The 13,928-nt window shown below is 33.6% G+C and overlaps 1 protein-coding gene across 2 annotated transcripts in view; it reads right to left on the bottom strand.

Moving 5' to 3' along the window:
* The window catches only part of Adk (adenosine kinase), a 491,572-nt gene that overhangs the window by 90,942 nt on the left and 386,702 nt on the right, over window positions 1-13,928 (bottom strand). For both annotated transcript variants that reach the window (XM_027931411.3, XM_027931412.3), the window contains exons 8-9: window positions 13,861-13,896; window positions 2,893-3,007 (exon numbers count right to left, since the gene is read on the bottom strand). In XM_027931411.3, coding sequence (XP_027787212.1) covers window positions 2,893-3,007; window positions 13,861-13,896 — 151 coding nt within the window. The remainder of the gene's footprint in view (window positions 1-2,892; window positions 3,008-13,860; window positions 13,897-13,928) is intronic.

Raw genomic sequence — 13,928 nt, forward strand, 5'->3', positions numbered from 1 at the left:
GTCTTAGCACTGCCTTGTGCCATTCTGGAATGTCACTTATGGAAAATTAAGGGACACTTTCCCTCCCTATCTTCCGTTAGTATTTTAATGCTAGGAGGTGGGAAAAAGCTGATCCATATTCAAGAGGAAAGGAGGGAAAACAATAACAAATTGGCATCTCTTCTGTGAATTGCCCTACAGGCCAAGCATTTTTATGTTCTTAATCATTATTAAATGACTTAACATGACACCCAGAGCCTGGCGAATGATTGCATCCTGACATGAGAACGAATTACAAATGAAATGAAAGATCAAGCCGTATTAGAGGACTGCCTCTGGGAAATGAAAATCTTTAATTCTCTTTTATTATTGACATTTATTTGGCTGCCATGAATAACAACATAGCAAAGAGATTCAGCTCTGCTTGTGCACTGAATAGCTTATCCCAAGGCTCAAAACTGCATTAACATTTATCATGTTTGCTTTTGTAGCTGACACCACTGAACAGATTCTCTATCCATCTTGTATTTATCATGCATTGCAGATATAGTGCATCCTCTAATTTCAGTTCATTTTCATATGGTAGGAAGAGCAAAGATTAGCCAGTGTCTTGCCTCAAATAAATTTCTGATTGTAAGCTTTCTTAAGAATGGTTTAATAGATTTAATAAAGAATAAAATAAGTTCTGAAGGAAATTCAGTCGCAAGATGGGAAGGATAATTTTCCATTCTGGTAAAATGGTGCAAATTCATAATGAAGAAAAAAACTTGTATGATACGTATATCTGGAATGCAGAAAGCTTTCAAATGAACGTCTCCATAAAGAGCAACCTAATAGCATTTTATGAAGCTGAAGGTGGAACTATATTTCCTATGAGAAGATTGCATGTTTTTCACTTTTCTAAACCGATAGTTCCTATGAGAAGACTGCATGTTTTTTACTTTTCTAAACCGTTCATTGCTAAGACATGAAATGGCCATTCTATATAGGAAAATGGCAATTCAGATAGTTTGTATCAAGGCAGGGATATCCTATCAAGGTTTATGTCTTCTCTCTCATACAAATTAACAACTGTGGCTTTTCCTGCCAAAACAATAAAAGTTTGCATAGTACCCTGGTGCCTTTGCTTACATAAGCCTCTTTGGAATGTTTCCTTTTTGCAGTACTGGGGATTAAACCCAGGACCTCATGAATGCTAAGCAAGTACTCTACTAGGAGTCACATTCTCAATCCTTTCTATTTTATTATTTTGAGATAGGATCTTGCTAAATTGCCCAGGCTATCCTCAAACTTGTATTCCTCCTGCCTTAGCCTCCACAGTAGTTGGGATTATAGGCATGCCACCATCATGTCTTGCTATTGCCCACCTTTCTTTAAATCCCTCTTGCAATTAAAGGTTTAGTAAAGATATCAATTTATCTTGGGAAAACCATTTAACATTGTTCAATCTTGCTTGAATTCTATTTTTTACTTTTTTAAAAAACATTTTAATAATGAAAAATTTCAAACATATATACAGAGATAAGAACATAATTGACTGATTTTATGTCCACTGTCCAGCTTCAACAATGAACTCATGACCAGCCTCTTTTCATCAGTATCTCTACTTCACCATCTACTGCTCACTGAATTATTTTGAAGCAAATCTCTGAATGTTATTTTTCACAATTCTATAATAAGAAAGAATTAATTATTTCCAGGGTACCTTTGCTTCAAGATTGAACAGTAAATTCATCTTTGACTCTTCAGGCTCTGTAATTTGATTCATCAAAAATACACTTCCTTTGTGCTATAATATCTTTCTTCAGGTTTTACTGACCTTCCTTTCCGAGTCAATACAATTCATATAGTTTGTCCCCATAAATAAAAAGTATGATTATACTTTTTACTCATGTTTTATGTGTATTAACTTCATTTCCCAGTTAGATCTATCTATCTATCTATATATATATAAATTAGATGGACACAATACTTTTTATTTATTTATTTATTTTTATGTGGTGCTGAGGATCGAACCTAGTGCCTTATGTGTGCTAGGCAAATGCTCTATCATTTGAGCCACAACTCCAGCCCCGAGTTAGATCTTTAAGAATCATATATTTCAATGTTCAGCTGTGTACTACACAAACACAAAGGTAATAATTATTACTGTTTATAATAATCATTAATTAACTGGTTTTAATCTGAATGGTTCAGACAGAATTAAAAGGTTTTAATTTTGGCATTAACAGTAGGTAGCATCACATTGACACTATTCATCATGTTACCCAATAAAATGTTTGTACACTAGATGAAATTCCTAGTTTATTTCTATGAATGCTATGAAATATGTGGCTAAATAAAAACAAATATGAGATTTTCTTCTAGAAGGAAAATATGAGAAACTAACATTTCTGAATTTTATTTATTTTAGTGTAAATTTTTTTAAGTAAAATGTATTCATTTTTAAGGAAAGACAATTCTAGACTAATGAAACCTCTAATATATCAAAGTTAATACAGTATATTAATATGGTTTATTTTATTTTATGGTACAAGGGATTAAACCCAAAGGTGCTTAACAACCACAGAGCCATATTCCCAATTTTTCTTAATTTTTATTTTGAGACAGAATCTTGCTAAGTTGCTTAGGGCCTCGCTAAATTGCTGAGGCTGGAAATTTCAATCCTCCTGCTTCAGCTTGAGTTGCTGGGATTATAGGCATGTGCAACCACACCCAGGTCAATGTGGTTTTATCGAACTGAATTTTAGTAAATTACTGTCCTGAAAATAAATTTTTTTTTAACTGAGATAGAAGTAGAAATATTTATTAAAATGAAAAATTCTAAAAGATACATTGTTGTGACTACATTATTATAAAAAGAATAAAGAATTTTACTCTAATACTGATTTGTCACACAGTTTCAACATGTACCTGTAGCCATTATAGTGTCATCTTTCCCTTGAGTGAAGACCACGATTCGCTGCCTCTTCGAGTTCACTTTTGGCAGAGCTTGTGTCCTTCTGGCTATTTCTTTAATGTCTTTAGTCTATTAATAGAAAGGAGAAAAACATTCTTGTAATCAAGAAATAAAAACTTTATTAGTAGAGGAAAAATTTTCTTTCTGATGGGACCTGAGTATCTATTAGGAGACATTTTAGAAAAATTAACCATATACAAAAGTAAACAGAAGAGCACAATAACTTCTGAAGAATCCATCATCAATCTTCAAAACTTTAAACATGCAATAAAGCTTATTTCATGTATATCTTTAGCTACCTGTGTTTCATATTCTGAAGCAAACTTAACAAGCACTGTATAATTTTATCTGTCTTAAAAATAATGACTGAAATATAACCACAAAACTATAATATACTTTACAAATTAACAATAATTCCTTAATGTTGGCAAATGCCCAGTTTTCAAATTTCAATTAAGAGGAGATTTTTTTTAAAAAAAGTATAAGAATATATAATTATTTTAGAAGCTTACGGAACACAATTTTGGTGACTTTGCACATAATGCGATTGTTATGATGCCAAATTTTTCAAAATATTGAATGAGAGAAAGAAATGTTAACCTTTTTCCATAAAGATTTTTCTTTGAGACAGAAATTTAAAAATACTAGAAATGAATTCTTAAACCCTGATGCTCTTTTTCACACCATATAGACCATGAATCTCAATATCATAAACATTCTGACTTGAAATCTAACTTTTGAATTAAAAGCAGAGTCTTAAAAAGCATGTTTTCAACCATTTTAGATACTTTAAAAATCCATGTCTGATTTTAGTGGACCTCCAAAACTGTTCATGGATTATGTTGTTAGTAGTTTCCTCTAATGCTGCGCAAACTTTAAAATAGTTATAGAGAAAGAAACAAACCAGAGGGAAAATGAGAGTGGCATAAGTGAAGTATACATGGGACAGAAAGAACAAGATATAGGTGGGAGAAAAAGTAGGAACAAGAGAAGCCATAATGGTTACAAATAACATCAGAAAGTATGACATTTTTAAGGGTGTGATAATCTGTAGTAAAATATTTCTTGTTTGCTTCTTAAATACTTAAGACAGTCCAGATAATATATGAAGCTGAACTTCTAATACACCTAGCAGAATGACCTCCAGAGGGCTGTTTTCTGAAAAGAAGTCACTTATAGTAGGACAGTGCCGGTGACCTTTCAAACATGCTGACTATTTTTGCTTTCAGTTGCTTATTTTATAATAGAACTAAGCCTGACTCTGATAAGATAAAAAAAAAAAATCCCTGAGTTTTTGGTGACAGACTATTAGAAATAATTTTGTTCCAGTTGAAAGGAACAAAAATGCCATATATTAACAATGTCTTCACTCTATCAAATAAGTGTACACATTAATATGACTCACATAAATTCTATCAGGAGAACACAAATATATTTTACTGCTATAAGATTTTTGCTTATTAAATAAAGTTCTTATTTAATAAAGAGGCAGGTTCACTTTATTGTCTTGGGAACAGAGTCTTATGCATGTACTAGATATTTTTGATTTTAAGACAGGGACTGGCTAATGTTGCCCAGGCTGGCCTTGAACTCTGGGCTCAAGTGATCTTCCTGCCTCAGCATCCTGAGTAGCTAGGACTACCCATTAAGAAACACTGCACCCAGATTTTTTTTTTTTTTAAATGGAAGTCTTTCTTCAAGGTAGTATAAGGAATAAATTAAGAATGTAATTCCATGGTTGCTTTCTGCCAACCCTGTGGGAAGACAGAGTTTGTTATGGGTCCTTGGTAATTTAATCAAAGAAACTTTTCTTATGTCTTGAATTCAATCTACCAGAATGTCAATTCAAGAGTGAAATAAACTTCCCAAATGCAAAACATATATCTTTTCAGATTTATGTAAACTTCATTCTGTTTGTATTCACATCTACAGTTTATGCACAATCCCTTTGTCACGTACTCTGGGATCACTGTCAGAAAGCATCTAATCTAAAATTCTCATTATGCCTTGAGGAGCCATTGCTTGCTCTCAAGAGTTGATTCTCCTCAAGTAAAAAAACTTTTCTCAAAACCTTATTTTATTTTCCCAAAGCTACATATTTCTGGTTCTATAGTATCTTCCCCTTCTCCACCCTCTTTAGGTTCTTCTTCACATTTAAGTTCACACATCTTCACAGAATAGTGAAATTACAAGACATTTTAGACTATGACAGAACTAGACATTATTTACGTGACTTTGAGTAGGTTAGTAAGTCTCTAAGATTCTATTTACTTGTCAACAAAACTAAGAAAATATTCAGTTATAAGATGTTAGGGCTGGTGGTCTAGCACAGTGGTAAAGTATGGGCTCAGCATGCACATGGCCTTGGGTTCAATCCCTAGCACCAAAGCTCCTCTTAATATACTTAATGATTACAAAAGGAAAAGTAGTAATGTTACAGTGAAGAAAAATGACAGACATCACTTCACCTTATTAATGGCAATGAGAAAGTAGTAACTTTACAGGACAAAACAGCAAATACCACCTTTGTCCAGAGATCAAGGTTAACGTCACCAGCAGTAAGATAATGTCACAGTGTTTACCTCTCTGACTTGATACACTGAGAAGTTATCACCAGTGACAATAAAAGCACAACTTTACATTTATAAAATGCCTCACAGTTTATAAAACTTTTCTCAACCTATCATTAATACATTTGATGCTCATACAAACTATAAGACATAGATAGGGCACCATCCTAGCACAAATATAATTTACTACTATAGAATTTTTGCTTATGATTAAATATAGTTCTCATTTAATAAAGATAAAAGGCAAACAATTCTGTGGTTTTCCTGCCAACAATACATAATTTCAGATTAATCTTTGAGAAATCATCAGACAAATTGAAATTAAGGGCTCAGGGCTCATCAAAATGATTGCCCAGGGGGCTGGGGTTGTGGTTCAGTGGTAGAGTGCTCACCTAGCATGCACAAGGCACTGGGTTTGATCCTCAGCACCACATAAATGTAAAATAAAGATACTGTGTCCACCTAAAACTTAAGAATAAATATTAAAAAAAATGACGCATCAAAAGTATCAAGGTCATGAACAAGGCAAGAGTGAGAATTTGTCACAGACCAGAAGAGACTAAGAAAATATGTGGGATACTGGATAAGATTCTAGAACAGAAAAAGCAAGTATAAAGAAAAACTGGTGAAATCAGAATAAAGCCTATAGTTTAGATTGTGGCAATGTACCAATGTTAATTTTCTGGTTTTGGTCATAGTACATTGGTTATATAAGATGTTATCATTGGGGGAAGGTAGGTGAAAGATATATGGGAATTCTGATTATTTTTGCAATTTTTCTAAGACTAAAGTTACTTTAAAATAAAAGGTTAAGGGGCTGGGTGGTAGAATGTGCAAGACCTTGGTTCGATCCTCAGCACCACATATAAATAAATAAAATAAAGGCATCGTGTCCAACTACACCTAAAATAAAAGGTTAAAAATAGTTGCTGTGAGGCTGAAAGAGAATTAATGTAGTATTTAGTGCATGCTAAATTAATATTCAGTAAATTAAATAATTATTAATTAATTAAATATTTATTTAGTGAATTAAATAAATATTAATTTCACTCTTCTCAAAGTCTCTCATTTTACTATTCCTTAAAACTGTCAATCCTTTAGGTTGCTTCAAAATCTGTAGAAAGAGCCTCAAGAGTTTTAAATATTGAGAATTCAATTATAGTATACAATAGAGGGAGTAGAAAGATGAAAAGGGGAGAAGGCCAAGTTCATACAATTGAGTTATGAGCCATTACAGAGGTATAGAGTGATCATTAAATCTTAACTTTTGCAGGCAGCAGTTACTGCAATTATCCCTATTCTATAAATGAAAAAATGAAGAGCCACATATACAGCTCTAAAGAATTTATTAAATCTTCACTACTCTGGGAGTAGGTATTATTACTATTTCCCATTTTACAGATGGGGAAACTGAGTCTCAGTAGTTTAATAATTTGCCTAGGTCCATAAGTATATGTAGTAAAGCCAGGACTATATCCCACAGCTTGACACCAGGAATCAGTACTACTATTCAGTTTTTTTTTTTTTTTTAATTGCAGTACTGGGGCTTGAACCCAGGAGTGCTCTGCCACCAAGCTACACTACCAGCCCCTTTGTTTTTTTATTTTGTGACAGGGTCTTGCTAAGTTGCCCAGGCTGGCCTTGAATTTGTGATCCTTCTGCCTCAGCCTCCTGAGGAGACAGGGCTATAGATGTGTGCCACCGTACCCAACTGGGATCATAGAACTCTTAACCAGTGTTCTGTGCTATCCCCAGTTTATATTACTTCAATGAATTCTGGTAATGTGGTTTTTCGTTTTTATTATAACTACAGAATGTCAATCCTAAATCATTTTTCTGCTAAATTCACAAAAGCCATTCCTGATTGTGCATTTTTTCTATTTTTCTTAATTGTCCTGGCTTGTATTTTTACACTAATGAATTTCAGTTTTTGAGTTTCAAGACATTTCTCGTTTTTCAAGGTCATTTTGAAGCCTAGTTTCCTTTCCCAATATGTTAGAGTATGAGAGAGAAAGCAGTGCTGAGCTTTAGTTCTGCTACTCATATGTATTAATTATGTGGCTGTGAACAAGTCATATAGCCTGTTTTTTATCTGTGGAACTGATACGACAATATATGCTCTTTCTAAATCTCAAGGATTCTATGAGTACTGAATGTATTAATGATATGTTGGAAAAGGTTTTATAAACTGAAGTATTTTATAAATATAAAATTGTGCTTTTAACTGTGGCATGTATACACATTGAATATTACTCAGCTTTAAAGTATGAAATTATGGCATTTGCCAGTAAATGGATGGAACTGGAGAATATTATGCTAAGTGAAATAAGCCAATCCCAAAGAACCAAAGGCTGAATGTTTTCTCTGATATGTGGATGCTAATTCACAATGGGGATAGAGGGGAGAAGAGAGGTAATTTGGAGTAGACAGAGGGGAATGAAGGGGGCATGGGTGTAGGAATGATAGTAGATGAATCGAACATTATTACCCTATGTGCATATACAACTACATGACCTGTGTAACTCTACATCATGTATAACCAGAAAAATGGAAAGTTATACTCCATTTGTTTATGATGGGTCAAAACGCATTCTGTTGTCATGAACAACTAATTAGGATAAAAATATATAATCACACCCCTTAACTTTAGCCCTATCTTCCAAATTAAAGAATATATCCTCTTTATTCCATTTTTAACAAGTTGGTAATAACAAATGTTAGACAGCTTTGTCATAATTTGCCTACTTCTGTAGAATTCTAGTTGTGGGGTTCTCACTCATTCCCTCAGTTAATCATTCAATTTTCTGATTTGTGTTCCAAATAGAAACTCCTGTAACAGTTATGGTATTTATATGATGTGTCAGTCACCAGTCTGATCTCCTGCTCTTCCTTCCTCCTCCCTCACACCAATCCAGCCACACTGGCCTTCCATCAGTTTCTGTAGATCATAGTGCACTATACTCTTTCTTGTTTGGAGGCCTTTGTGTTCTTATTTTCTCTGTTTGAAATTTGTTTCCCTGTTTAATTGTTTGGCTTTTTGGTCTGCCATTGCTAGATATTCATTTTTTTTTTTTTTCAGATTTTTCTTTCTCAGACAGTCATTCCAAGACTGTCACATTTAAAACAGGAACCCCTCCCACATTCTCTTTCACAACATACACTCTGGTCATTTCTACCTTGTCTTCAGGGTTTATTGGAGAATGTCAAGCACACAGCAAGTGCTCAGTAAATATTTGTAATAAATTAAGAAAATTAGAAGACCATTTTATCTCTTTTCCCTTAAACTGTTTTAAAATCATCCTCTTTTGGGATCCAGATACCTGTGAAAGTAGTAGTGCATTCTCATAGCCAACTGGGCCTGACTAAGTGGCTTTAATTTCAAACTGTGATTGTTCATAACCATCTTTGTAAAGAACGCAGGAACTTTAGAATTACCTTAGAGAATTTGTTGAGAATCAACACCTTCTGAATATTCTCTAGATTTTCTATCCAGTGCTAATCAATGGAACTTTCTGAGATGATTAATATATTCTATACCTGCACTGTCCAATAAAGCCAACATGTAGCTACAGAAGTTATAGAATACTTAAAATCTGCCTCAGTCAACCCAGGGACCAAATTAAACAAACAAACAAAAACTAAAAAATTTTGGAGGTATATCGCTCAGACTAGTCTCAAAGCTATTAAGATCAATTGATTCTCCTACTTAAGCTTTACAAGGAGCTGGGACTACATGCTGGTACCACCATATATGGCTTTAGATTTTAAATTGTTTAATTTTAATTAATCTTAATTTAAATAGCAACACGTGGCTAGTGGATGCTGTATTGGATAGCATAGTTCTACACTTTTCTTTTTTGATGGAATTGCATCATAGAGTCATTGTTAGTCAGAGAAGGACCACAAGCCTGGGATCCTCTGAGTAGAATCAGAAGCAATGGAGGAATTAGGATAAAGGAAAGATTGTTTTGTTTTCTCTGTGGACAGAGTATTATATCTTAGACATCTAAAACAGAAAATTAAAACTTCTTGTTTGAAGTAAACTGAACACATGATCCAATAGTGAAGGCATAAATTTCCTTCATCTTTTGGCATGTACTCTGTTGCAGAAACAATGAAGATACAGAGTATATCTATATTTAGGTTTTGGAAGTATTTTATTCAGTTGATTTAATTTAAATTAATTTCCAATAGTTTTTAGAGGCTTCATAATAAAATGTGCTTTTTAAAGTACCTTATTTTTATTTAGGTTCTAAAAATATGAACCTTTAATCTGTTCAGCTCAAGACAAGGTAGATTTAAAAACACACTGCAGTCTAAACTTATTTTCCAGAATAATGAAAGGCCTTATGAAACTTTTTACTCCAAGAATTGTCATTTTAAATTCTTAGCAGGTCTGTCATTTAAATCAGGCACTATGCAGTTTTCCATCATATATATATATATATATATATATATATATATATATATATATATTCTCTTCTGCTTTGTGCTCTGCCTAGCTCCAGTTTTTATCTCATTCTCCAGTGCCCTCCTAAGCTCCTGCTTCTCACTGAAAATTGCCCAATTCATTTTAAAGATTAAAGATTTTTTTAAAATAAAGATGATCTAAAATTTGCAGAAAAGCTAAGCAGAATATCATAAACAATGCCATTGAGGCTATTTCCTGATGAATAAACACTGGTTATTTTTAGAGGCATTTGGATCTGTCAGCAGACAGATCACTAGTGGCAACACTCAGTGGCTTTGGGAACTGATTGGGATTTATAATAGAAAATGAGGGTAGGACAGCAGTGCTGGTGGGAAGAAAAAAAACATGCTCACCTTTCCTTTCTCTTATATCTTTTCATTTCTCTTTTCTCAATCTTGCTCCAAATTTAGAAGCAATATTAAAGTTGGGAGAGATAAAATGCAGATTTTTGCTGGTTTGTCACACTAGACTTGAGAGTCTTAACACAATTCTATAGACAGAAAATTGTTAGGATAAAATGATTTATTCTTTTTTTACTCCATAAGAATACTAAGTTCCAAGCTTATGCTGTCATATGTCTAATGAACTAAGTAATCTTTAATGACATTATAAAATCACTGAATTTCTCTAGATATAATCTATTTTATTAACAACGATTACTTAAGGCTGATCTAATTAGGGCTCATGTATATTGTGCCATACTTGTAAGGATTTTGGGAACCCATAAAAGGACATATCAAGATACTATGTGCTTTATCCAATCTAACATATCACTGTCAACATCACTGACAGAGCAGTTTTGCTATGTCAGGAAGTAATAAGGTATATGATTATAGTCATCATCACTTTGCTTTTATGTTATAATTAATTATGGCAGATTAGTGGCAAAAAGAAACAATTCTAAAATCAGTAAATAAAAGGTAATGGAAGCCAGGTGTGGTGGTACATGCCTGTAATCCCAGCAACTTGGGAGGTTGAGGCAGGAGGATAGGGAGTTCAAACCCATCCTCAGCAACTTAATGAGGCCCTGAGTAACTTGGTGAGATCCTGTCTTAATAAAATACAGAAGAACTAGTTTGTTGCTAAGAATGAATGTAAATCCGGCACATTCAGAGCAAGAAGTTCATCAGGAAATCTAAGTATGATTAGTCAGACTTACTAAACTTTTTTTTTTTAATTGTTTTTTTTTGGTGGTACTGGGGATTGAACCTAGGGGTGCCAACAACTGAACTACATATCTGGCCCTTTTTATTTATTCATTCATATATATATATATATTTATATATGATAGCAGAATGCATTACAATTCTTATTATACATATAGAGCAAAATTTTTCATGTCTCTGATTGTATACATAGCATATTCACACCAATTCGTGTCTTTATACCTATACTTTGATCATCACATTCCACCATCATTAATAACCTCATTCCCCCTCCTTTCCCCTCCAACCCCTCTGCCCTATCTAGAGTTTGTCGATTCCTCCCATGCTCCTGCTCCCTATCCCACTATGAATCAGCCTCCTCATATCAAAGAAAACATTTGGCATTTGTTTTTTTGGGGATTGGCTAATTTCACTTAGCATTATCTTCTCTAACTCCATCCATTTACTTGCAAATCTGGCCCTTTTTATTTTTTTAGACAGGGTCTCACTAACTTGCTAAGGGTGGCCGTGAACTTGAAATCTTCCTGCCTCAGTGTCCAAAGTCACTAGGATTGCAGGTGTGCACTGCTGTGCTCAGCTAACTAAACTATTTTTAAAAATTATTATGTTGATACTACTGGACTAAGATAATTTGTTATGCAACATGTTATATTTCTAAATGTCTGCAAAATTGGTCATTTTATAGAATCAAAATATACTTTTTATGATAGCAGTCATTTATGTGTTATATGAATTTATGTTCTACATGTACTTTATACGTTATGCAAATTTATGTTTTTTTTTTTTTTTAGAAAGAATTTTTTTAATATTTATTTTTTAGTATTTGGAGGACACAACATCTTTGTTTGTATGTGGTGCTGAGGATCGAACCGGGGCCGCACGCATGCCAGGCGAGCGAGCTACCGCTTGAGCCACATCCCCAGCCCCCAAATTTATGTTTTATAAGCTTTGATCTATGGAGAATTTTTATGTATCAAAAGAGAATATACATTTTTACTATTAAAGCTTAATATCAGGGCTGAAGATGTAGCTCAGTGGTAGAGTGCTTATCTAGCATGCATGAGGCTCTCGGGTGAATCCCTACTACTACAAAAAAGAAAAAAAAAATCCCCAAACCCTTAACATCAGTAAAATTTTAACAATGACTAAAAGCATTAAGCAATTTGTTTTTCAAATTGAATACTCCCCTGATTACATTTTGTCTTATATATCAATTGCCAGTTTGGGAAATCACAAAGTGAAACTTGAGATGACAAACAAAAAACTTGGAAATCCTTTTCTACATGACTCAACTCTATATTCACTAGAATATAGTAAAAAAAGGAACTACATTAGGGTTGGGGCTCAGTGGTAGAGTGCTTGTCTCACAAGTGTGAGGCTCTGGGTCCAATCCTCAGCACCACATAAAAATAAATAAATAAAGACATTGTGTTCATCTACAACTTAAAAATATATTTTTAAAAAAGGAACTACAGTTTTCCATAATTAAGTATTTTGAGATTTCCTATCCTGAAATAGTTCTTTCATGGGATCTTGAGAGAATATTTATACTACATACTTTATGAAGAAGAAGCTCTATTCTGGTTTCATCAAGTTCGGACATGAGTAAAATATATTACTTTGTTGCTTGATAATAAATATGCCGTTAGTATATTTAAGTAAGAGTTCCATCACAAGTTCATACACCTTTCTTTAAAGAAAAGTTTACTCTTTAAAGAGCTCAAAGTAAACTTATTAGTGTTATCCAGTCAATGTTCATGGCTTCTCTAGATAGTAGACAATACTGAGTATGCAAACAGAGTTCCTATTAAATTTAAAAAAATTATTATCATATTTCAACTTGCTATATATAGAACGTCTGTTCTAGGTAGTTCTGGTTCAATAAATATCATAATCATAAATGATTCATAACCTCAGTTAAATCTATCAATTAACCTGGGTTCATAGTGAAGCCAGTGTTTTCCAACAATTAATTGGACGATGGATATTATACAGATAAAAACATGGTCTTGACTGTTTTCTTAATTTTGCCAACAACAACCACATGGAGTTTTGAAATCTTGACAGTATAATGCTCCTAACAGGAAAACAGAATCAAGACCAGGAAATTAAAGCCAATTATCAATATTTTGCCTCAGAAAATTTACAACTATTTTATGTTAACTAAGATAAAGTGAGAGAAAAGATTCAAACAGGAAGTTCATATGAGCAGGATTTAAATTAATCAGTTCCTAACAACTGTTAAGTACAACCTTTTGGAAATTAATTTGCATAATGATAATCTACATGTGATAGGGCTGAAATTATTTAAGCGACATTATATTTCACTATTTAGTCTTGTTCCACCACTGCTTTAGCAGTGAATCCTTATGAAATGTAATGCAGCTAATGAGGTAGCTTTTTAACTGAACAAACTGACAGGCCCCATATCTGCAGAGGCAGCTTGAAACCGTGCCCAACCTCTTGGCTTCCCAAGAGGCTTTTCAAAATTCAATAAATAACATCTGTAGGCGATGTTGGGTGCAGACCTAGCAGAGTGCGTCATAACACTGTGCTGGCAGAACAAAGAAACCATGACGACTGCCAAGTTTCCATGGCAACTGCTGCGAGGCTCTGAGAGTATAATAGCACATCAATCACTGTCCAAAAGAACTTCATTATCAGCTAGAAAAAACCTTTAGGATCTGTTTAGTGTGCAATTGTGGGTTAACTCACCTCAAAGCCTTGCTCTCTAGCAAAAGTGGCAGCTTCCTGGAAAAAAAAAAAAAAAAGAGAACAGTTAA

This window comes from Marmota flaviventris, chromosome 4 (genome assembly GCF_047511675.1).
Source record: "Marmota flaviventris isolate mMarFla1 chromosome 4, mMarFla1.hap1, whole genome shotgun sequence".
NCBI classification, from domain to species: Eukaryota; Metazoa; Chordata; class Mammalia; order Rodentia; family Sciuridae; genus Marmota; species Marmota flaviventris.